The sequence below is a fragment of the Eumetopias jubatus genome, unplaced genomic scaffold (genome assembly GCF_037043125.1).
Source record: "Eumetopias jubatus isolate StellerSeaLion01/CBP00866 unplaced genomic scaffold, mEumJub1_p1.0 scaffold_13, whole genome shotgun sequence".
NCBI lineage: Eukaryota > Metazoa > Chordata > Mammalia > Carnivora > Otariidae > Eumetopias > Eumetopias jubatus.
In genome coordinates this window covers 58,336,681-58,363,050 of record NW_028274819.1, presented here as the reverse complement: position 1 = coordinate 58,363,050, position 26,370 = coordinate 58,336,681, and the positions used below count along the sequence as shown (strand labels likewise).

The following is a 26,370-nucleotide window of genomic DNA, read 5'->3' as shown; positions in this document are numbered from 1 at the left end:
GCCTGAAGTTCATAGCAGGTGGATGAGAACTTCACTTGAGTTTGGTGAGAGAGTTTTGAGCTGAACTAAACTAATAATAATATTTACATGTGATTGAATATACAAAAGAAGGTTGAAAGGAAGTGGGGAAAAATCTAATGTGGCTAGAGAAATGATTAGAAAAGATAGAGGCACCATTAAATGGCAAACTTTAGCTTTCCATTCTCACTTGAAAGCAAAGCAAATATTTCTTGGTTAAGCTGTTCTATTAATCCTTTGGCTGTATCTAGACTGATATTAAGTCCATCTCTCATTTTCTTTCAAGAACTTTGATTGTTTTGATTGTCCCTGTTCTTGTATTAAAACATCATATTCTTGGAGCCCCTGGCTGGCTTAGTCAGTAGAACATGCGACTCTTGATCTCGGGGTTGTAAATTCAATTCCCATGTTGGGTGTAGAGATTACTTAAAATAAAATCTTAAAAGAAAGGAAAAAACATATTCTTGTTACATGGATATTAGTCCTCCCTTTATTTCTCTAAAATTCTGAAATATATTTGTTTTGTGATTCTTTTCTGATTGCTCTATTGCTCTATTTTTCTATTTGTCAGCTTTATTGGATTCATTTGTTGACATTTGATGATTTCTGATTTCTGGTCGTAAGCTCATCTACAGAATACTGTTCCCAGTGTCTTGATTTGTGATAGTTCTCGATATGGTGACTGCTTGTCTGTTTGTTTCTTCTGGGTGTGTCTTACAGCCCCTGACCAAAGAGAATTTCCTTTGTTATTTTGAATGTGGTTATATGTTCATTAGTCTATATTTTATATTATTAAAATATGATTTCTCCAGGTTTTACATTGAGAGAAGTTAATTTCTGTTATCTGGAAATGAGTGTAAATTATTTGACATATAATATCTAGACCAAGTATAACATTGTTTCTCTTAGCGAATCATTAGCAGGTTTCTCTCATAACCACTTTCAGAACAGAACACATTTGAAATGTTTTTATTTTATTTTTTTAAAGATTTTATTTATTTATTTGACAGAGACATAGCAAGAGAGGGAACACAAGCAAGGGGAGTAGGAGAGGGAGAAGCAGGCTTCCCGCTGAGCCGGGAGCCCGATGCGGGGTTCGGTCCCAGGACCCTGGGATTATGACCTGAGCCGAAGGCAGACACTTAAGGACTGAGCCACCCAGGCACCCCTGAACTGTTTTTAAAAGACCCAAATCTCTTAGTTCTAGCATAGCGCATTTAATATGGTAGCTAATTACAATTATATTAGAAAATATACATGCAAAAGGACAAAGAACCTGCCAAAATGGAAAATACTAATTTTATTAAGGTGGTGAACTTAGGGATGACTTTTTCTCTTTTGACTTTCCAGAATTTCTGTATTATTATATTATTTTTTAAAAGAGGTCATAATTTTTGAGTATATATTCTAAATAACTTTAAAAAATCCTACCATTAATACAGACCCCCAATAAAGTACCCAGTTGCCTCTAGGATAAAGTTAAAACTTCTCAACTAAATATCTCCAAAGCTCTTCACAGATTTGTTCTCAGATTGCTTCTCTTATCTCCTTCCATTTTCTTATGCTTCATTTAGTCCAGTCTTGTTCCTCACCCTTGATGCAGACTACTAATTTCTGCTATGTTTTAAGGATTGAAACACATTTTTGCAGGGTCATTTCTCTAGGTACAGGATACTGGTTCTTTTGGTCCATTGTTTTGCTGAGTTTATTTGGGATCCTGGCTGCCTACTGTACATTGCTGGTGGTGAGTAATATTTCATTGCAGTTGGTGAGTAATGTTTTGCATTTCTCTTACTCCTTTCTGAGTAGCCTCGTGAAGTGCTTCTGTCTGGGATAGTATCCAATAGGTGCTGAGAACTTTCATAAACTAAGATCACTCTTGTCTTAGCAGAGTTGGGGTTTACATCAGCTACTTGAATCTTAGGCACAAAGGATGGATGAAGGAAAGAAAGGCTTGTGCCATTAGAGGATCTGTCTTACAACCTTCCCTTTTAAAGGGTGGCAGAACATCCTTTTACTAATCTTGTTTCATAGCCTATTTTATGGTTCAATGTTGTTATTTTAAACACTCCAGATTCACTTTAGCAGTACCTTTACATATTGAACTACCTCATTTCATATCCTGTGTCCTGAGAATCAGTCTTTCTGGGTCTTACAAATTAGCTAGTTTTTCAAACCTAGACTAATGTGCAAATGCACGTTAGTCCTCTAGTCCAGGTGCAGAGTACATTTTATCAAGTCTTTTGGCAAATAGTGACCCTGTCTCTGTTGCCTGACATAGTAGTGTAGTGTGGTCTGAGAAATTCAGGCCAAGCAAGAGCAGTCTGTAGAAGTGGAAAGCTATGGGAGGATAACTGTCAGGTAATGGGAGTTTTTCAGTGCCCACTTATCCATAGGACATATATATCTTTCTCTGATTTCACAATTCCCTGTCCTTACTGATTTCCTTTCTGATACAGAAAACCCCAACCCACCAAATCCATTGCCATTTGCATTTTTTCAACAAAATTTATTAATCACTGTATGAGTGCTAAGTACTGAGTATACAGTGACCAACAAAACATGCAGTTTTTATTTTCATGCAGGGCACTTCAAAGAGATAGGTATGAGATGTAAAGTTACAAGTGTCTTAATTCAATGAGTTTTAACTCTAGTAGGACAACTAACTCACAGACAAAAATAACTAACACAGGCAGAACATTATACTGTCATTAGAGAAGCCTTAAAAAAGTTCTGTATGGTTTCTGAGAAGAAGAAGTGACTTTCAGCCAAGAAGATTAAGTAAGACTTCTTGGAAGAGATGGCACTGATGTGTGATCTTGAAGGGATGGTAGATTTGGACATGTGTATATGGGGATGAGGGAAGAACATTCCAGGCTGTGGGAACATTATGACAAAGGTGGCAAGACAAAAATATGGAGTGTGGCTAGATAACAGGGCAGGGTCAGTTCTCTTAGCATGTAGGGCATAATGAAGAATAATGGGGAACATAGCTAAAAAGATAGGTTTGTGACAGATTTTGGAAGGTCTGGAAATAAGGCTAAGACATTTGGCATAAATCAGATTTCTATTTTAGGAAAACCATCCTGGAAATTGTGGTGTGAAGGGTGGCTATAGGCAGGGAGGCTGGTTAGAAACTTTTCTTCTTAATGGGGAAAATGCAGATGAAGGATGTGCTCTGGGCCAAACTCTGGCCACTGACTTGTACTGCTTTTATACACAGTGAACAGGAAATGGTATAGCTAGCTTCTAAGGTGGGAATGAGTTCTAGTGTCCAACAAGGCAATATATTATAACTACAACAAAGTTTCTACTCTACCCTACTTCTTTTTGGATACATACAGTGGCAACAACAGTGCACAAAGAGGAAAACCTGAGTTCTATTTCTATTGTTAGGTTACTTCGTAACCTTGGTCAAGTCATATAACCCTTTGAGCCTCCATTTCTTTTCTTTCAAATAAGAATGATAATATCTAATAAAATGGTATTTTATGGGGCTGGATAAAGAACAAATGAAATCAGATACATAAAATTATTTTGATAAAAAGATTAAGAGCTTTATACATTCCAACTCTCATTAATATCCTGAGCTTCTAAGGGTTCTGATTTTGTTTAGATTCAAATCTAATTAAGATTTATTGACTAAATATCAGGTTAACAACAGTAGTTAACAGTTGTAACAATGGCACCGATTCCTCAAGAAAGAGCTTTTAAATAACCCATTGGAAGGGCTGGCCTCTGCCCTCTTTTCTCTCACAGGTGTGTCTTAAGTAATACCATGAATACAGTTCATCACGGGGAAAAGAAATTGGTGGGAACTCAGGAAGGATATCAGTGTGGTGATTGTCATGAGATTCCAGAGACAAGAATAATTCTTCCTGGGGGTGCTGGTGAGCGTTACAAATAGAAGGTGACATTTGAACTGCCTTTGAAGAAGCATCAGGGGCATGGGGAGGGAGAGCTTTTCAGGCAGGGGAGCAGCATGGCAAACTACCAGAGGCTGCAAAGTGCAGGTATAGCAAGAAGTGAATGTAGTGCTAGACTGTGAAAGGAATTTTGAGCTACAGAACAGTGCTTTGCCTAGCAACTTGGTGATTTCAAAATAACCTCCTTTTTCTTCTTTGCTTTTCCAGGTACTTGCATTTTTGTTGGTTTGGGAAGGGTATGAACCAAACCTGCACTGGTGTCATAAGGTAGGACACTGAACCTTTGTAGGAGATCTTGGGCCAGGACTGAATGTGCCTCTTAGGCACTCAGTGTTAAGTAGAGTCACCCTTTCTTTCATTGTTCCCCTTAGAAAGAAGAGATCTGTTTACACTGTTTTAACGGAAATAATTAAATTTCTAACAGATATAACTGATTTACTGAAGGAGCTGAACTCAAACTTTATTTTTTTTTCACCACTCCTTGTTAAACTCACTCTGTGACTCTGTTCTTCCCATCACATCTTAGGCAAACTCCATTACTTTCTCAGTCCCTTATAATCATAAGAACATTCTCATTTCAGTCATTAAAAATTTCAGTTCATTGTAATAACCCAAACTTCAACATTATAAGATTTTTTCCTCTCCTTATTTGGACTTAACCCAGGCCGGGAAGCCTGCAGTGCTAGCGAGAGCATGATGGTCCTTTTACCTCTCTTTTCAACAGAAGAGGGCACAGGGGAGAAGGAGATAGAATAAACGAACAGAGTTGCACAAAGAGGGGTTAGAGGGTCATCTGGGCTGATGCTGTCAGGGCCAGATGAATGTGCAGTTGTTGGCTTTTTATCCGACGGGCTTTTTCTGTGTGTGTTTTCAGAGACCCTTCTGCTGAGAACCTTGACTACACCTTTCTTGGTGGAGTCAGTGTCTGTCTTCCTATACACCTGGAAATTTCTTGAGGTCTTTTTAACCTTCCCTTAGTTTGGACCCCCCCTTTTTTGAAGATTTTATTTATTTATTTGACAGAGAGAGAGACAGCGAGAGAGGGAACACAAGCAGGGGGAGTGGGAGAGGGAGAAGCAGGCTTCCCACGGAGCAGGGAGCCCGATGCGGGGCTCAATCCCAGGACCCTGGGATCATGACCTGAGCCAAAGGCAGACACTTAATGACTGAGCCACCCAGGCGCCCCTAGTTTGGAACCCTTTAAAATGAGTCCAGAATAGTGTGTCTCAAAGGATCTGAATCTGTTCCACAGAAAACATCTTTGCCCCCAACATCTGTGGACATGCAGCTCATTTCCAACATAGCCTCCCTCATTTTGTTCTGCCATGGGCTTGAGCAGCTCCAGCCAAAGCCTCTTGCCTTTCTATAGACTTTTTTCAGTCATGGTTTGATACCATATTTTGTTTTTCCTTAAACCCAGGAACATATCAAACTCTGAGTAGTCCCCTTAAATTTCCTCTTTCTCAAATGAAAAGTATGAACTGGAAATGTAAATTTAAGAGTTATTAGAATAGATCAAAATTGAAATCATAAGATCTTACAGGGAAAGAATGTAGATTGAGAAGTGAAAAAATAGGCCTTATTGAGATCACCATCTGTTTTGGAGTTGGGACACCATGATCATGTGGTCACTACCAAGAGTCATATGAAATCTAAAAAAAACCCAGATGAATAGACAAAAAGCAAAATCAGACCGATAAATACAAAGAACAAACTGATGGTTGCAGGGGGGTGGGGGTAGGGGGCGTTGGGTAAAATGGGTGAAGGGGAGCATGAGATACAGGCTTCCACTTAAGGAATGAATAAGTCACAGGAATAAAAGGTACAGCATAGGGAATATAGTCCGTGGTATTCTAATAGTGTTGCATGGTGACAGATGGTAGTTACACTTGGGTGAGCATAGTGTAACATAGAGAGTTGTAGAAAATGAAAATGCTAATTTGAAAAGATATATGAACCCCTGTGTTTATCGCAGCATTATTTACAGTAGCTAACATATGGAAGCAGCCCATGTCCATCAATAGATGAATGGATAAAGATGTGGTATACATATGTAATGGGATATTACTCAGCCATAAAAAATGTGATCTTGATATTTGCAACAATGTGGTTGGGCCTAAAGGATATTTGCTAAGTGAAATAAGTCAGAGAAAGACAAATACCATATGATTTCACTTGTATGTGGACTCTAAAAAACAAAACAAATGAACAAACAAAAAGCAGAAACAGACCTATAAACACAGAGAACAAACTGGTGGTTGCCAGGGGCGGGAGGGGATAAGCAAAAAGGGGATAATGAAGTGGGGAGTGGTTAGTATAGCTTCCAGTTAAAGAATGAATAAGTTACAGAGATGAAAGATGGTATAGCATAGGGAATATTGTCAATGGTATTGTAATAGGTATGGTGATAGAAGGTAGCTTGAGGTGAGCATAACATAATATATAGATTTATGCAATCACTATGTTGTACACTTGAGACTTTTGGAACATTGGTGTGTCAACTATATTTCAATTAAAAAAAACACACTCCACATTTTAAGTCCCAAGAGCAGAATGTATCCTAATATAGAAGAGAAAAGATGTTTTTATGAGTAACTGCATTTAACAGATTCACATTTCTCCAAGAGAAAATGTTTTATATGTACCTTCTAATTGCCTGTATCCTTTGAATCATAAATAAGTTTGGTGTTCGGTAGATCATAGAATCCTATGAGATTCATGTGAGTCTGATTTGACAGTTAAACCTTTGTGTTGGGATCCTTCTGTTTTGTTAATAGGCTACTTACGATTTTTGCATCTGTGTACAAAGGAGAGATTGGCACATACAGGCATACCTTATGTCACTGTGCTTCACTTCTCTCCCTTTCCCCTCCTTATTCCCTGAGACACAACAATATTGAAATTAGACCAGTTAATAGCCCTCCAATGGCCTCTGAGTGTTCCAGGGAAAGGAAGAGTCACATCTCTCATGTTAAATCAAAAGCTAGAAATGATTAAGTTCAGTGAGGAAGGCATATCAAAAACCAAGATAGGCTGAAAGCTAGGCCTCTTGCACCAAATACATGCTGTGACTACAAAGGGAAATCCTTGAAAGAAATCAAACGTGCCATTCTGATAAACACAAGAATGATAAGAAAGCAAAACAACCTTATTGCTGATATGAAGAAAGTTTTAATGGTCTGAATAGAAAACCATACCAGCCAAAGCATTCCCTTAAGCCAAAGCCTAATCCAGAGGAAGGCCCTAACTCTCTTCAATTCTCTGAAGACTGAGAGAGGTAAGGAAGCTGCAGAGGAGAAGTCTGAAGCTAGCAGAGGTTAGTTGATGAGGTTTAAGGAGAAAAAGCTGCCTCTGTAACATAAAAGTACAAGGCGAAGCAGCAGGTGCTGATGTAGAAGCAGCAGCAAGTTATCCAGGAGATCTGGCTAAGATCATTCATGACAGTGGCTGCGTTCAGCAAGAGATGTTCAATATAGACAAAAACAGCCTTCTATTGGAAAAAGATGCCTCTAGGACTTCCATAGCTAGAGAGATGTTTCTAGGACTTCCTAGCTTCAAAGCTTCAAAGGACAGGCTGACTCTCTTGTTAGGGGCTAATATAGTTGGTGACTTTAAGTTGAAGCTGGTGCTCATTTACCATTCCAAAAATCCTAGGGTCCTGAGGAATTACGCTAGATCTACTCTGCCCGTGCTCTATAAATGGAACAACAAAGCCTGAATGGCAGCACATCTGTTTACAACAGAGTTTACTGACTATTTTAAGCCCACTGTTGAGACCAACTGCTTAGAAAAAGAATTTCCTTTCAAAATACTGCTGCTCACTGATAATATACCTGGTCACCCAAGAGTTCTCATGGAGGTGTACAGCAAAATGAATATTGTTTTCATGCCTGCTAATACAACATCCAGTTTGCAGCCCATGGATCAAGGAGTCATTTTGACTATCAACTATTATTATTATTTAAGAAATAGATTTTGTAAGGCTATAGAGCCACAGACAGTGATTCCTCTGATGGACCTGGGCAAAGTAAATTGAAAACCTTCTGGAAGAATTCAATATTCAAGATGTCCTGAAGAACATTTGTGATTCATGGAAAGAGGTCAAAATATCAACATGAACAGGAGTTTGGAAAAAGTGGATTCCAACTCTCATGGATGACTGTGAGGGGATCAGGACTTGAGGGAGTAACTGCAGACATGGTGGAAATAGCAAGAGAACTAGAATTAGAAGTGGAGCTCAAGGATGTGACTGAACTGCCGTAGTCTTACGATAAAACGTGGATGGATGAGCAGTTACTTGTTATGGATGAGCAAAGAGAGTGGTTTCTTGAGATGGAATCTACTAGTGAAGATGCTGTAAAGATGGTTGAAACTACACAAAAGATTTAGAATATTACATAAACTCAGTTGGTTAAAGCAGTGGCAGGGTTTGAGAAGATTGACTTCAATTTTGAAAGAAGTTTTACTGGGAGTAAAACACTGTCAAACAGCATCACATGCTATAGAGAAATCATTCGTGAAAGGAAGAGTCAATCAATGCAGCAGACTTCATTGTACTCTTATTTTAAGAAATTTCCACAGCCACCCCAGCCTTCAGCAACCACCACCTGATGAATCAGCAGCCATCAACACTGAGGCAAGACCATCCACTGGCAAAAACATTATGACTCACTGAAAGCTCGGATGATGGTTAACATTTTCAGCAATAAAAGTATTTTAGAACTGAGATATATACATTGTTCTTTTACTTTTTTTATTAAAATAATGTATTATTTGTTTCAGGAGTATAGGTGTGTGATTCATCAGTCTTACACAATTCACAGCACTCACCGTAGTACATACCCTCCCCAGTGTCCATCACCCAGCCACCCCATCCCTCCCACCCCCCTCCACTCCAGCAACCCTCAGTTTGTTTCCTGAGATTAAGAGTCTCTTATGGTTTGTCTCCCCCTCCAGTTTTGTCCTGTTTCATTTTTCCCTCCCTTCCCCTATGATCCTCTGTCTTGTTTCTCAAATTCCTCATATCAGTGAGATCATAAGATAATTGTCTTTCTCTGATTGGCTTATTTCACTTAGCATAATACCCTCTAGTTCCATCCATGTCATTGCAAATGGCAAGATTTCAACTTTTTGATGGCTGCATAATATTCCAGTGTGTGTGTGTGTGTGTGTGTGTGTGTGTGTGTGTGTGTGTGTGTGTCACATCTTCTTTATCCATTCATCTTTGAAGGACATCTAGGCTCTTTCCATAGTTTGGCTATTGTGAACATTGCTGCTATAAACATTGGGGTGCATGTGCCCCTTTGGATCACTACATTTGTATCGTTGGGGTAAATACCCAGTAGTGCAATTGCTGGGTTGTAGGGTAGCTCTAATTTCAACTTTTTGAGGAGCCTCCATGCTGTTTTCCAGAGTGGCTGCACCAGCTTGCATTCTCACCAACAGTGTAGGAGGGTTCCCCTTTCTCCGCATCCTCACCAACATCTGTTGTTTGCTGACTTGTTAACTTTAGCCATTCTGACTGGTGTGAGGTGGTACTTCACTGAGGTTTTGATTTCTATTTCCCTGATGCCGAGCAATGTTGAGCACTTTTTCATGTGTCTGTTGGCCATTTGGATGTCCTCTTTGGAAAAATGTCTGTTCGTGTCTTCTGCCCATTTCTTGATTGGATCATTTGTTCTTTGGGTGTTGAATTTGATAAGTTCTTTATAGATTTTGGATACTAGCCCTTTATCTGATATGTCATTTGTAAATATCTTCTCCTATTCTGTTGGTTGTCTTTTGGTTTTGTTGGCTCTTTCCTTTGCTGTGCAAAAGCTTTTTATCTTGATGAAGCCCTGATAGTTCATTTTTGCTCTTGCGTCCCTTGCCTGTGGGATGTTTCTAGGAAAAAGTTGCTGTGGCTGAGGTCAAAGAGGTTGCTGCCTGTGTTCTCTGCAAGGATTTTGATGGATTCCTGTCTCACATTGGGGTCTTTCATCCATTTTGAGTCTATTTTTGTGTGTGGTGTAAGGAAATGGTCCAGTTTCATTCTTCTGCATGTGGCTGTCCAATTTTCCCAACACCATTTGTTGAAGAGACTGCCTTTTTTCCATTGGACATTCTTTCCTGCTTTGTCGGAGATGAGTTGACCATAGAGTTGAGGGTCCATTTCTGGGCTCTCGATTCTATTCCATTGATCTATGTGTCTGTTTTTGTGCCAGTACCAGACTGTCTTGATGATTATAGCTTTGTAGTAGAGCTTGAAGTCCAGAATTGTGATGCCACCAGCTTTGCTTTTCTCTTTCAACATTCCTCTGGCTATTTGGAGTCTTTTCGGGTTCCATACAAATTTCCATTTCTTTGAAAAAAGTTGATGATATTTTGATAGGGATTGCATTAAGTGTGTAGATTGCTCTAGGTAGCTTAGACATTTTCACAATATTTGTTCTTCCAATCCATGAGCATGGAATGTTTTCTATTTCTTTGTGTCTTCCTCAATTTCTTTCATGAGTATTCTGTGGTTTTTCTGAGGACAGATTCTTTGTCTCTTTGGTTAGATTTATTCCTAGGTATCTTACGGTTTTGGGTTCAGTTGTAAATGGGATCAACTCCTTAATTTCTCTTTCTTCTGTCTTGTTGGTATATAGAAATGCCATTGATTTCTTTTTCTTTTTATTGTTATGTTAATCAACATACATTACATCATTAGTTTTTGATGTAGTGTTTCATGATTCATTGTTTGTGTATAACACCCAGTGCTCCATGCAGAACGTGCCCTCTTTAATACCCATCACCAGGCTAACCCATCCTCCGACCCCCTTCCCCTCTAGAACCCTCAGTTTGTTTTTCAGAGTCCATCGTCTCTCATGGTTCGTCTCCCCCTCTGATTCCCTCCCTTCATTCTTCCCCGCCTGCTATCTTCTTCTTCTTTTTTTTTTTAACATATATTGTATTATTTGTTTCAGAAGTACAGATCTGTGATTCAACAGTCTTGCACACTTCACAGTGCTCACCATAGCACATACCCTCCCCAATGTCTATCACCCAGCCACCCCATCCCTCCCACCCCCCACCACTCCAGCAACCCTCAGTTTGTTTCCTGAGATTAAGAATTCCTCATATCAGTGAGGTCATAGGATACATGTCTTTCTCTGATTGACTTATTTCGCCCAGCAAAACACCCTCCAGTTCCATCCATGTTGTTGCAAATGGCAAGATATCATTCCTTTTGATGGCTGCATAATATTCCATTGTATATATATACCACATCTTCTTTATCCATTCATCTGTCCATGGACATCTTTGCTCTTTCTACAGTTTAATGCCATTGATTTCTGTGCATTGATTTTATATCCTGCCACTTTACTGAATTCCTGTATGAGTTCTAACAGTTTTGGGGTGGAGTCTTTTGGGTTTTTCACATAAAGCATCATATCATCTGCAAAGAGTGAGAGTTTACCTTCTTTGCTGATTCAGATGCCTTTTATTTCTTTTTGTTGTCTGATTGCTGAGGCAAGGACTTCTAGTACTATGTTGAATAGCAGTGGTGATAGTGGACATCCCTGCCATGTTCCTGACCTTAGGGGAAAAGTTCTGTTTCTCCCCATTGAGAATGATATTCGCTGTGGGTTTTTCATAGATGGCTTTTATGATATTGAGGTATGTACCCTCTATGCCTATAGTCTGAAGAATTTTTTATCAAGAAAGGATGCTGTACTTTGTCAAATGCTTTTTCTGCATCTATTGAGAGGATCACATGATTCTTGTTCTTTCTTTTATTAATGTATTGTATCACATTGATTTGTGGATGTTGAGCCAACCTTGCAGCCCAGGAATAAACCCCACTTGGTCGTGGTGAATAATCCTTTTAATGTACTGTTGGATTGTATTGGCTAGTATTTTGGTGAGAATTTTTGCATCCATGTTCATCAGGGCTATTGGTCCGTAATTCTCCTTTTTGATGGGGTCTTTGTCCATTTTTGGGATCAAGGTGATGCTGGTCTCATAAAATGAGTTTGGAAGTTTTCCTTCCATTTCTAATTTTTGGAACAGTTTCAGAAGAATAGGTATTAATTCTTCTTTAAATGTTTGGTAGAATTCCCCTGGGAAGCCATCTGGCCCTGGGCTTCTGTTTGTTGGGAGATTTTTGCTGACTGCTTCAATTTCCTTAGTGGTTATGGGTCTGTTCAGGTTTTCTGTTTCTTCCTGGTTCAGTTTTGGTAGTTTATACATCTCAAAGAAAGCATCCATTTCTTCCAGATTGTCTAATTTGCTGGCATATAGTTGCTCATAATATGTTCTTATAATTTTTTGTGTTTCTGTGATGTTGGTTGTGATCTCTCCTCTTTCATTCATGATTTTATTTATTTGGATCCTTTCTCTTTTCTTTTTGATAAGTCTGGCCAAGGGTTTATCAATCTTATTAATTCTTTCAAAGAACCAGCTCCTAGTTTTGTTGATCTGTTCTACTGTTTTTTGGCTTCTATTCCATTGATTTCTGCTCTGATCTTTACTACTTCTCTTCTGCTGGGTTTAGGCTTTATTTGCTGTTCTTTCTCCAGCTCCTTTAGGTATAGGGTTAGGTTGTGTATTTGAGACCTTTCTTGTTTCTTGAGAAAGGCTTGTATTGCTTTATACTTTCCTCTTAGGACCACATTTGCTGCATCCCAAAGATTTTGAACTGTAGTTATTTTCATTTGTTTTCATGAATATTTTTAAATTCTTCTTTAATTTCCTGGTTGACCCATTCATTCTTTAGTAGGATGCTCTTTAGCTTCCATGTATTTGAGTTCTTTCCGACTTTCCTCTTGTGATTGAGTTCTAGTTTCAAAGCATTGTGGTCCAAAAATATGCAGGGAATGATCCCAATCTTTTGGTACCGGTTGAGACCTGATTTGTGACCCAGGATGTGATCTATTCTGGAGAATGTTCCATGGGCACTAGAGAAGAATGTGTATTCTGTTGCTTTGGGATGGAATGTTCTGAATCTGTCTGTGAAGTCCATTTGGTCCAGTGTGTCATTTAAAGTCTTTATTTCCTTGTTGATCTTTTGCTTAGATGATCTGTCCATTTCAGTGAGGGAGGTGTTAAATTCCCCAACTATTTTTGTATTATTCTTGATGTGTTTCTTTGCTTTTGTTATTAATTGGCTGATATAATTGGCTGCTCCCATGTTAGGGGCATAGATGCTTAAAATTATTAGATCTTCTTTTTGGATAGACACTTTAAGTATGATATAGTGTCCTTCCTCATCTCTTATTATAGTCTTTGGTTTAAAATCTATGTCTGATGTAAGGATTGTCACCCCAGCTTTCTTTTGATGTCCATTAGTATGGTAAACGGTTTTCCACCACCTCACTTTCAATCTGGAGGTGTCTTTGGGTCTAAAATGAGTCTCTTGCAGACAGCATATCGATAGGTCTTGTTTTTTTTATCCAATCTGATACCCTCTGTCTTTTGATTGGGGCATTTAGCCATTTACATTCAGGGTAACTTTTTTTTTTTTTTTAAGATTTTATTTAGTTTTTGACAGAGAGAAACACAGCGAGAGAGGGAACACAAGCAGAGGGAGTGGGAGAGGGAGAACAGGCTTCCCGTGGAGCGGGGAGCCCAATGTGGGGATCGATCCCAGGACTCTGGGATCATGACCTGAGCTGAAGGCAGACGTTTAATGACTGAGCCACCCAGGCACTCCCAGGGTAACTATTGAAAGATATGAATTCATTGCCATTGTATTGCCTGTAAGGTGACTGTTACTGTATATTGTGTCTGTTCCTTCCTTGTTTATGTTACTTTTAGGCTCCCTCTTTGCTTAGAGGACCCCTTTCAATATTTTTTGTAGGGCCGGTTTGGTGTTTGCAAATTCTTTTAGTTTTTGTTTGTCCTGGAAGCTTTTTATCTCTCCTATTTTCAATGACAGCCTAGCTGGTTATAGTATTCTTGGCTGCATATTTTTCTCATTTAGTGCTCTGAATATATCATGCTAGTCCTTTCTGGCCTGCCAGGTCTCTGTTGCTAGGTCTGCTGCCAGTCTAATGTTTCTACTGTTGTAGGTTACAGACCTCTTGTCCTGAGCTGCTTTCAGAATTTTCTCTTTGTCTGTGAGATTTATATAAGTTTTACTATTGGATGTCGGGATGTTGACCTATTTTTATTGATTTTGAGGGGGTTCTCTATGCCTCCTGATTTTGATGCCTGTTTCCTTCCCCATATTAGGGAAGTTTTCAGCTATAATTTGCTCCAATATACCTTCTGCCCCTCTCTCTCTTTCTTTTTCTGGGATCCCAATTGTTCTAATATTGTTTTGTCTTATGGTATCACTTATCTCTTGAATTCTCCCCTTGTGATCCAGTAGTTGGATATCTTTTTTCTCAGCTTCTTTATTCTCCATCATTTGGTCTTCTATATCACTAATTCTCTCTTCTGCCTCATTTATCCTAGCAGTTAGAGCTTCCATTTTTTTTATTATGTTATGTTAATCACCATACATTACATCATTAGTTTTTGATGTAGTGTTCCATGATTCATTGCTTGCATATAACACCCAGTGCTCCACGCAGAACGTGCCCTCTTTAATACCCATCACCAGGTTAACCCTTCCTTCCACCCCTCTCCCCTCTAGAACCCTCAGTTTGTTTTTCAGAGTCCATCGTCTCTCATGGTTCTTCTCCCCCTCCGATTCCCCCCTCATCCTTCCCCTCCTGCTATCTTCTTTTTCTTCTTCTTTTTTTTTAACATAATAATGTATTATTTGCTTCAGAGGTACAGATCTGTGATTCAACAGTCGTGCACACTTCACAGTGCTCACCATAGCACATACCCTCCCCAATGTCTATCACCTAGCCACCCCATCCCTCCCACCCCCACCACTCCAGCAACCCTGTTTGTTTCCTGAGATTAAGAATTCCTCATATCAGTGAGGTCATAGGATACATGTCTTTCTCTGATTGACTTATTTTGCTCAGCATAATACCCTCCAGTTCTGTCCATGTTGTTGCAAATGGCAAGATTTCATTCTTTTTGATGGCTGCATAATATTCCATTATATATATATATATATATATATATATATATATATATATATATATATATATATATACACCACATCTTCTTTATCCATTCATCTGTCAATAGACATCTTGGTAGAGCCTCCATTTTTTTTAAATTTTTTTATTGTTATGTTAATCACCATATATTACATCATTAGTTTTTGGTGCAGTGTTCCATGATTCATTGTTTGTTCATAACACCCAGTGCTCCATGCAGAACGTGCCCTCCTCAATACCCATCACCAGGCTAACCCATCCCCCTACCCCCCTCCCCTCTAGAACCCTCAGTTTGTTTTTCAGAGTCCATCATCTCTCATGGTTCGTCTCCCCCTCTGACATACTCCCCTTTTCTTCCTCTCCTGTTATCTTCTTCTTTATCTTTTTTCTTAAAATATGTTGCATTATTTGTTTCAGAAGTACAGAACTGTGATTCAACAGTCTTGCACAATTCACAGCGCTCACCGTAGCACATACCCTCCCCAATGTCTATCACCCAGCCACCCCATCCCTCCCACCCCCAACCACTCCAGTAACACTCAGTTTGTTTCCTGAGATTAAGAATTCCTCATATCAGTGAGGTCATGTGATACATGTCTTTCTCTGATTGACTTATTTCACTCAGCATAACACCCTCCAGTTCCATCCACGTCGTTGCAAATGGCAAGATCTCATTCCTTTTGATGGCTGCATAATATTCCATTGTGTATATATACCACATCTTCTTTATCCATTCATCTGGTAGAGCCTCCATTTTTGATTGCACCTCATTAATAGCCTTTTTGATTTCAACTTAGTTAGATTTTAGTTCTTTTATTTCTCCATAAAGGGATTCTCTAGTATCTTTCATGCTTTTTTCAAGCCCAGCTAGTATCTTTATAATCGTCATTCTGAACTCTAGTTCCAACATCTTACTAATGTCCGTATTGATTAGGTCCCTGGCAGTTGGAACTGCCTCTTGTTCTTGTTTTTGAGGTGAGTTTTTTCATCTTGTCATTTTGTCCAGAGGAGAATAGATGAATGAGAGAACAAAATGCTAAAAGGGCAACAATGACCGCAGAAAAATATACACTAAACAAATCAGAAGAGACCCGAAACCAGGGGGAAAAAAGGGAAAGAAAGAAAGGAAGGGAGGGAGGGAGGGAGGGAGGAAGGAAGGAAGGAAGGAAAGAAAGAGAAAGAATGTGATCAGGCTGGTGAGTAGAACAGAGCCACACACTAGATTTTGGGTGTATTTGGTCTGTTAGAAGAAACTGCCTCCCAAACTTCTAAAGAAAATGCTAAAATTATATATACACACAAATATAAGGGTAAATACAAATGAAGGGATGGAATATGACTGTAAAGATGAAGATTAAAAAAAGATTTTATTTTTTTTATTTTTTTATTGTTATGTTAATCACCATATATTACATCATTTGTTTTTATTGTAGTGTTCCATGATTCATTGTTTGTTCATAACACCCAGTGCTCCATGCAGAATGTGCCCTCTTTAATACCCATCACCAGAAAAAAAGATTTTAAAAAAGGAATCAATAAGATAAGAAGTTGGTTGAAAAAAGAAAGAAAAAAAATTTTAAAAAAAGGAGAGAATGTGATCAGGTGGGAAACTAGAACAAAGCCATACACTAGATTTAGGGTATATTTTGTTCTGTTAAAAGAAACTATCCCAAAATTTTAAAGAAAGAAAAACTTACATTGAATTTTTCTTCTTTCCTTTTTCAACCAATATTTCAGAGGAGCCAAGAACTCAGGGCCCCACTCCTCAGTGAGCCCTCAGAGAAAAGCAGTCCATCACTCCTCTCTCCCTGGTCTCCGGCCGCTCTCCAAGCTCACCCGGCTTGTGCCTGAGCATTTCTGTCTCTGACGCATGACCCCGTTTGGAGTCTCCAAACCCAGCAGATCCCTGCAGTGTGCTCCTGTGCCACTCCTCCCAGGGGAAGAAGGGGAGTCTCCCCGGATCTGCTGCTTGTTGGGTCCTGGCTCAATGAACAGTGGCCCGACTGGGCTGCAGATCACGGTTTATGGCAACTCCAAGCTGAGAGCCCACTCCTCAGCTCTGTCTTTAGAGCTGGCTTTCCTGCTTTGATACCTGGGAGTTCTGCTGCACTCAGGCACCCTCGGTCTTCCTGTGACCCCAAGGGTCCTGAGACCACACTGTCCCAGTGAGGGTTCCACCCCCTGCTTAGCCACTGGAGCGACGTCCCTCAGTGGAGCAGTCTTCTAAAAGTGCCGATTTTGTGCTCCGCTGCTCTATCACTTACCAGTAGTCGGCTGATGGAGGATCCCTCCCCGCCGCAGTCTATCTTCCTGAATATCACCTCGGATTCACTCCTCACATGTTCTACCTTCCAGAAAGTGGTTGCTTTTCTGTTCATAGAATTGCTGCTATTCTTTTCTTCAATCTCCTGTTGAGTTTGTAGGTGTTCAGAATGGTTTGATAACTATCTAGCTGAATTCCTGGGACCAGACGAAATTTAGGTCTCCTACTTCTCCACCATCTTGCTCCTCCTCCCTATACATTGTTTTTTAAGATATAATGCTGTTGTACACTTAATTGACTATAGTATAGTGTAAGCATAACTTTTTATGTGCACTGGGAAAGCAAGAAATTCATGTGACTTGCTTTATTGTAATAATGGCTTTATTGTGGTGATCTGGAACTGAATCTGCAGTTATGTCTGAAGTGTACCTGCACTTTTTCTTTTTTGTAATGTCCTTGTTGAGTTTGGGCGTGAATGTTTTGTTGGCTGTGTAACACAAGTCAGAATATGTTCCCTCTTTTTCTATTCTCTGGAAGAGTTTGTTAAAGATTGGAAATGTTTATTCCTTAAATGTTTGGTAAATTAGCCATTTAAGCCAGCAAAGCCTGGAGGTGTTTTATGAGAAGGTTTAATTATGTATTCAATTACTTTAATAGATTATGGAGAGAGGTAACTAAACACTCTTTAGAGGACAGTACAGATGTAAAAAAACTATACATTTAAGGAGATAAAGTTGTGTTTTCTTTTTCTCAATGTTTTTTTCTCTGTGAAGTGTGTTCTGGCAGGCAGATTTTTGTTTCCCTTTGTTCTACAAATATTTATTGGCTGCCCTCTATGTGCCAAACATTCTGTAAGGCAGTAAGGATATAATCATAAACATCATCCTTGATATCATGAACATTATAGTCTGTTGGGGAAGGCATACATTGAAAAGGCAATTATGAAATACTCTTTACTTGTGATTGTATTGAGTCATATAGAAAAGTAGTGAACGTTTGTAATGGCCACTGTTGAAGCTGGGTGAATGGTGCTAAGCAATGTTAAGGGCACAGCTGAGGCTGGAGATTATAAATTAGTAAAGGCATCAGACCACATAGCTGAGTAATTTTTTTCCCAGCCACGCTGTCCAGCAAAGACTTATGCACAGAGAAGGTAAGTGGTTGGATCCATTCCATATTGAAGATTTGCAAGATGGTTAGAGTAAAAGGATGAGGAAATGAGGTCCCTGACATTGTTGGGACACACATACAATTCCCAAGAACAGTTCTGATTCAGTCCTAGTGCCTAGAAGTCAGGAGATTCTTTCTGTTTCCCCAGATCCTGGTTCTGCTAGTGATTCTGATATGCTCATTTTTTTTGTGGATTTTATGCAAGTACTGGCAAGAAAGGTGGCTGACAGCTGGGCTGTCACTGCAGGTAAGCATCATCCTATAGGTCTAGCGCTGTCTGTCTAGATGTATTCAGCCTAACTTTTGGCTTTCTCCCAGATCTTTGCTCCCTACGTGCACCTGAGCAGCATAACTGTGATGGTTATCCTTTCCTGGCCTGTAGGCTTCTACTTGATCCATTTGGAAGAAGAAGGTATGTCATGTGGTAGAATCTTACCTGTTTCTTTCAGCTCTGACTTTAGCTTGTATTCTCTACTTGGCAAAATGCGAGTTTGGTAGATTGCCACCAGTATACCTCTTTGAAATTCATTTAGCTTGTTACTCCTACATGTCTTTGTGGTTGAACTCACAACCATATGTGGCTTGTCATAGCATTTCCCTAGCCATTTCTTAAGAGGAATTCTTCTTTTAGAAAAATAAGAATTTTCTCTATGTTGTTACAGATTGTCTGGAATGGATTAAGGGTGGGGTAAGAATAGAGGTACATTTTAATTTTATTTGACCAGAGTGATTGTACAAGTCACAGTATCTTTAGTTTGTATCAAATATTACTAGTTTCAACTAATGAACTTATGATAGGTCCAGATAGCCCTTGTTCCATCCTAGTAATTCAAAGCAGTCTCCCGTGAGTCCCTGACTCACAGCAGAAGCAGAAATGTCTGCCTCTGCCACTGATTGCCTCTCCATTCCTAATATGTAAACAAAAGAGTATCAGAGCTGTATACTAAATTGTTTTGAGAATAAAATTTTCTCACAGCACCTTTACTAAAAAAGTAGGATCTTCCTTTCTTTACTGTCTCTCTTTTTACTCTTGGTTAAATAAGTAGTGTTTGCTTCCTGACTTGTGGGAGGATGCAGGCAAAAGAAAAGCTGGATTGATACTTTTGCCATTGTGTGCTTATACATGCATATATGAGTAAGTGGAAGTGAATTTTAGGCAATATTTCTGGGGCAGGATCTTAAAAGGAATAATAATGAATTCTTTTTCATTTCCTAAATTTTAGCTAGAATCAGAAGATACAAGATGACATATTATGACAGAGGAAGAACCAAGAGATGTAATATACTCACAAAGTTGAGAGGTTAGAGCTGGATATCTAGATTTGCAAGTGATTGGAGCATAAGTGGTAACTTAAAAATATGCAAGTGTGTAAAATTCTCAGAGGTCTAAAATAGTAAGTGTTGGGGGAATGACCAGTGATAACAGATATTGTGGACAGGCTGTGTGTGGGGGTGGGTGTGTAAGAGAGAGAGAGAGAAAGAGGAGCAAATACCTAATATTTATTCATTACCTATTATGACTCATTACTGTTATATCAATTCTATGAGGTAGGTTTTAGCAGCAAGAAACCTCCATTTTTCAGAATAAAGAAAATGAAGATGCAGAGAAGTTAAGCAACATGTCCTTAGTCACACAATTAGAAAGTGGTAGACTGTGGCTTTGAACTAAGATTTCCGTCAACTAGTGCTCCTTCCACTATTTTGCTGTGTCTTAAATATGGGCATTTTAGGCTTATCTTTACAGGCTTCAGGGCCTTCTCAGAACCAGCCAAACTAATCTTCCTTCTGAGAAGGTATTCCTTAACATTTTCTCTTCATCCTATGTCCTTCACAGTTCATTCCTTTATAAATTTAGAGTTCCAGTAATGGTATTGCTTATATTTGGATATCCCTATACTTTAAAATCACTGAAAATAAGCGGGGATGTGACAGAAATAGAGAATAAATCAGCCAGTCCACAGAGTCAATGAAACCAATAGCCTGGGTATTTACTGCTGGGTAGTTAGTTGCTTGAGATGGTTCTCCATTCCACTTCTGCTTTGTTCTCACTTCTCTCTCTTCCAACTTTTTCAGCTCTACAGGTGGCTATTGGATTGCCTTTTTTCCTTATCCTTTTATGTCTCTATGTTATGCCACTGGGGATTCATTCTCCCTGCATTCAGGAAGAGGGTAAATTGGGACCCAAGCCAGACTTCTTTGGACATAGAGGTGCACCCATGGTAGGTCTGAGCATGGGCCCACCATGGGTTGGGTATACATGGGGTGTGTGGGTGAGAGAATGGGACCTCAGAAGCATGGTAAGCCCTGGAAAGGAAAAGGGGTTGGCTTGAAATGACAAGAATGAGTTAATTGTAGAGTTTGAATATGAACCCAAGTCACCTAACTTATTTTTCTGTACTGTGCCCAGTGACATTACCTCAGATGAGCAAAGTCCCAGAAACTGTTTGGGTAGAGGAGAATATAGGCAGGCTCTTTGAAAAAAGAGCCCAGGGATCCAGACTGGTTTTCCTAAAGCATTTCATTACTGGGCTCCCTCCCAGCTATAAAAGGGATGTTGAGGGGAAAGACTCTGAGGCATAGTGACTGATGTTCTTTTCTTCCACAGCTGGGGCCTGAGAATACCATGATGTCCTTTGAGAAAGCTGTTGAACAAGGGGCCTATGGGCTGGAGAGTGATGTACAGTTAAGGTAGGAAAGCAGGGGCTGGGGTGGGGAGGAGTTAAGGCCAATGCCATGGAAGAAGAGTATGGACCCAAGTTGTAGAGAGGGCAAGCCCTGGGAAGTTTCTCCTGTGTTCGTATGGCACATATGCACAGAGCACACACACAAACCACTTCTTCCTTACAAACCGTATATCTGTACCCCTACATTCTCAAACATAGTCTCATAAATCATACACACACTATATAGTCTCCATATATAACTCAAATTTGTCCTTATCGCAAACCATGCTGACATTTTAACCCCATGCACTACCTTAGCAATCTACTTAACGTTCCCTGGGCACCTACTGTATTCCAGGCCTTCTTCTGGGTGCTAGAGAGGGGCAAATAAGATGTAGCTCTGACTAAGAGATGTTTCTAGCCAGTGAAGGAGACATAGCATGTTTAAAAACAGAGTATAAAACCACTGTGGTGAGTTCCTTCCAGAGAAGAATAAGTCAAATACAGTGGAACCTCAGTGAAGGAAAAGGCCACTGCCTATTGTGTGAAAAAGATCTGTGTCCTCAGAATTGTGTTTATGTTATCTTGAGGAAAAAATATTATTTTACCAATCAAAGGTGGGGAAAGAAGGTATTCTGGGCAGATGCAACAGTTTATTCAAAGTAATCTAAATGAGAAATAACAGGTTTGTAGATCGGCAAGCTAACCTGTATGGATTCCTAAAGTGATATGCTTTGGGGACAGGAGAGGGCTATGTGAGGAGGCAGTATGGCTGTAAGACTCACTGAGGCTGGATCATAGAGATCCCTAAATATGTAATGGGCAGCTATGGCAGATTTTAGAGGACATATTACTTTATTGTTTTAGAAAGACTCATTGGGAAGTATATGAGGGAGAATTGTCAGGGAGATGGATGGTAGGCTGTGGCATTGTCCAAAGGGAAACAAAAGAAGACTTGGATCAGAGCAGGGGCAAAGACAAAAGACATGCTTTGCTGTAGAACCTACATACCTGAGCAGCTGGAAGTGGAAAGGCTTCATCTCTAGCATGGGTATATTAGATAATGTGGTGTGTACAAACTCCCTTTACAGCCCTTCTAAGGGAGAAACAGAAGAGAAATGAACCTTCTATTTCACAGATGAGGAAATGTGTTTTGAACCTAGATTCAAATAAGGGAAATATATTACTGAAGTCATAAGGCTAGAATGTACATAATAAATCCGGAATTAGAACTAGATTTCCTGACCCCTCAGTGGGGTTCTTGATGTTACCCAACAATGACAACTGTTTCATGCAGAATGTTTGACTCAGGATTGAAAATCGATAGTCTATCAGAGCTCCTGGGTTCATTTGTTGAAATGCCTCGTGGTCACAGCATAATGTGGTAAAGGTGCTGAGTCGGTGAGATCCTGGCGTACCGTCTTTCTCTCTCCTGTTACTTCTGTGACTTCAACTTTGATGTAGGTGATCCTTCCAACCCCTCAGTTTCTTTGCTCATTGTCCCTGCACCATCCACATTCATGGTCATACCCTAAGCTTTATCATTACCAAAAATTGCATATCAGCCAGAGTCCAGTCAGGACATGAATAGTACACCAGTAACTTGAACAGGAAAAATGTAATATCAAGAATTACTAAGTATTAAAATGTGGTTAACTACCAAAAGAGGTAAGAGGATCCTGGGGAGTACCAAAGAATCAAGTACAGCTACTGGAACTTCTGTTCCAGATGAAATGAAGTAAATACATTCCACCCTATTTTTTCAAAGAATTACAAAAAAAACAAAACAAAAGTGGACAAAATTCACTTACTTAAAAGTGCACATCTTGCCCACTACTTTCAAGAATAAGAGTTGTAGCTGACTTTCCTAACACAAAGAAAGAGACACAGAGAGCTAGGCAAAAGGAGGAGACAGAGGAATGTCACAAATGAAAGAACAGGACAAAATCACTGGAAGAGACGTAAGCAAAACAGATACAAGTAATATGCCTGAGAGAGATAGAAAACATAAAGAACCATTCAGAGTTGAAGAACACAATAAAAATACACTCGATGAAATAAATAGCAGGCTGAAAGAAGCAGAGGAACAATTTAATGAACTAGAAGACAGAGTAATGGAAAACAATCAAACTGAACAAATGAGGAAAAAAGAATTATGAACATGAGAATAGACTTAGGGAACCCAGTGACTCCATCAAGCGTAATAACATTCACATCCTAGGGTTCCCAAAAGAAGAGAGAGAAAAGGGGGCAGAAAATTTATTTGAAGAATTAAGAGCTGAAAACTTCCCTAGTCTGGGGAAGGAAACAGGTAGCAAGATCCAGGAGGCACAGAGATTCCCCCCCAAAATCAGCCAAAGTAGGTCCACACCAAGACACATAGTAATCAAAATGGCATAATGTAATGATAAAGCAAAAAAAAAAAAAATTGTAAAAACAGCAAGAGGAAACACAGCTACATACAAGAGAAACCCTATAAGTATCAGATGTTTCAGCAGAAACTTTGCAAGCCAGAAGAAAGTGGCATAATATAGTCCCAAGTGCTGAAGTGGAATAATCAACAGCCGAGAATACTCTTTCCAGCAAGGCTATCATTCAGAATAGGAGGAGAGATAAAGAGTTTCTCAGACAAACAAAAACTAAAGGAGTTCATGACCACTAAACCAGCCCTTCATGAAAGATTAAAGGGGACCCTTTGAGTGGAAAGGAAAGACCATAAGTGGCAGTATGAAAAGTAGGAAACACAAGAACAGTAAAAATAAGTATTTCTGGTTCAGGAAAAGATGGCTGAGTAGGGGACCCTATTCCAACCAGTCCCGGAATTGAGCTGGATACCTACCAGACCACTCTGAAAACCCACAAAATCAGCGTGAGATGTAAGAAGATATATCTGGATCTCTGCAAACAAAATATCACAGGCGGTTGGTTTCAAGGTATGAAGCGGGGAGCTGTGATTCCGCAGGCACATATCCGAAGATAAACAGAAAGGGGAGGGATCATACACCGCCACGGGAGAAAGCCTCCCGTGCTGGGGACAGGGCACAGACTCACAGACCGGTAGTGCTGGGGAAAGGACTTTAGGGCAGCTCCCCGACTGAAACCTGGAGCAGCAGTGCTGCTCGTGCAAACTGGGGACGGCTGGCGGTTTTAGAAGCATAAAGGACAGAGACATGCCCCGGCCTCGAGGTGAGGACTGGGAGAACTGCTGAGGGGTGCACAACCCAGGATGCTGCAGTTTATAGCTGCACAGAAACAGAGGTACTGTGGCCTGAAGAGCTCACTGAAGAACAGACTGCGATCTCTCTGCTCTGAGGCAGAGGGTTGGAAACAATCACTTCTGCTCAGACTCTCGGAAGAGATGCAGAAAGCTGCCAGGGAAAGCCGCCAGAGAATAAAAGCCCCCCGCCCAAAACCGATTTTCACTGAGCCCATCCCCCGCTACAGGGAGCAGGGCAACTCTGCCCAAACAGGGTTGCCTGAGTAACAGTGTGGCAGGCCCCTCCCCCAGCAGATCAGCTGGGAGAACAAGAGGCCGGCAACCCTAAGGTCCCTATAAAACAGGTGCATCTTGCTTGGGTTTTGGTCAATAATTTGGACTCTGTTCATTCCCTCAATCACCCCTCAACAGAATGACTAGGAGGAGGAACTCCCAAAATAGGAAAGACTCAGAGACTGTGACTTCTGCCACAGATTTACAAATGGATACAGATATAACCAAGATGTTGGAGATGGAATTCAGGGTAGCACTTGTGAAGACAATAGCTAGAATGGACAAATTGATTAATGGCAACATAGAGACTCTAAGGGCAGAAATGAAAGCTGAACTGGCAGAACTTAAAAATGTTATCAATGAGATCCAATCTAATCTAGATAATCTAACAGCTAGGGTAAGCGGGGCAGAACGAATTAGTGATCTAGAAGACCAATTAATAAAAAAGAAGGAAAAACAGGAGGCCAGGGAAAAACAACTCAAAATCCATGAAAATAGAATCAGAGAAATTAGTGACACCATGAAACGTTCCAATGTCAGAATTATTGGGATCCCTGAGGAATGGAGGGAGAGGACTAGAAGATATATTTGAGCAAATTGTAGCTGGGAACTTCCTGAATCTGGGGAATGAAACATTCATGTCCTAGAGGCAGAGAGGACCCTTTCCAAGATCAAAGAAAACAGGCCAATGCCCCAACATGTAATACTAAAACTCGCAAATCTTAGGACCAAGGAAACCATCTTAAGGGTAGTTAGGGGGAAGAGATTCCTTAAGTACAGAGGGAGGAACATCAGAATAACGTCAGATCTATCCACAGAGACCTGGCAAGCCAGAAACGGCTGGCAAGATATATTCAGGGTACTAAACGAGAAGAACATGCAGCCAAGAATACTTTATCAAGCAAGACTGTCATTTAGAATGGATGGATTGATGCAGAACTTCCAAGACCGGCAGAACCTGAAAGAATATGTGACCACTAAGCTGGCCCTGCAAGAAATATTAAGCGGGGTTCTATAAAAGGAGAAAGACCCCAAGAGTGATATAGAACAGGAATTTACAGAGACAATCTATAGAAACAAGGTCTTCACAGGCAACATGAGGACAATAAATTCATATCTTTCAATAATCACTCTCAATGTGAACTGCCTAAATGCTCCCATAAAATGGCACAGGGTTGCAGATTGGCTAAAAAGACAGGACCCATCCATATGCTGTCTACAAGAGACTCATTTTGAACCTAAAGATACATCCAGACTGAAAGTGAAGGGATGGAGATCCATCTTCCATGCCAATGGACCTCAAAAGAAAGCTGGGGTAGCAATTCTTATATCAGACAAAGTAGATTTTAAGCTAAAGACTGTGGTTAGAGACACAGAAGGACACTATATCATTCTTAAAGGGTCTATCCAACAAAAAGAGCTAACAATTTTAAATATCTATGCCCCCAACATGGGAGCATCCATCTACATAAGCCAACTGTTAAACAAAATAAAGAGTCATACTGATAACAATAAGTTAATTGTAGGAGACCTCAATACTCCACTCTCAGCAATAGACAGATCATCTAAGCAGAAAATCAACAAAGAAACAAGTGCTTTGAATGACACACTGGACCAGATGGACCTCATAGATATATGCAGAACATTCCACCCTAAAACAACAGAATACTCATTCTCAAACACACATGGAACTTTCTCCAGAATAGACCACATACTGGGTCACAAATCAGGTCTCAACAGTACCAAAAGACTGAGATTATTTCCTGCATTTCTCAGACCATAATGCTTTAAAACTGGAACTCAATCACAAGAA

General features: G+C 39.9%; 1 protein-coding gene across 1 annotated transcript in view; it reads left to right on the top strand.

Annotated features, from left to right (window-relative positions):
- Positions 1–26,370, top strand: part of GDPD4 (glycerophosphodiester phosphodiesterase domain containing 4) — a 138,717-nt gene that overhangs the window by 17,711 nt on the left and 94,636 nt on the right. The window contains 7 exon segments of the mRNA XM_088017510.1: positions 1,669–1,762; positions 4,152–4,211; positions 18,553–18,651; positions 18,723–18,816; positions 19,628–19,705; positions 20,478–20,623; positions 21,010–21,092. Coding sequence (XP_087873636.1) covers positions 1,669–1,762; positions 4,152–4,211; positions 18,553–18,651; positions 18,723–18,816; positions 19,628–19,705; positions 20,478–20,623; positions 21,010–21,092 — 654 coding nt within the window.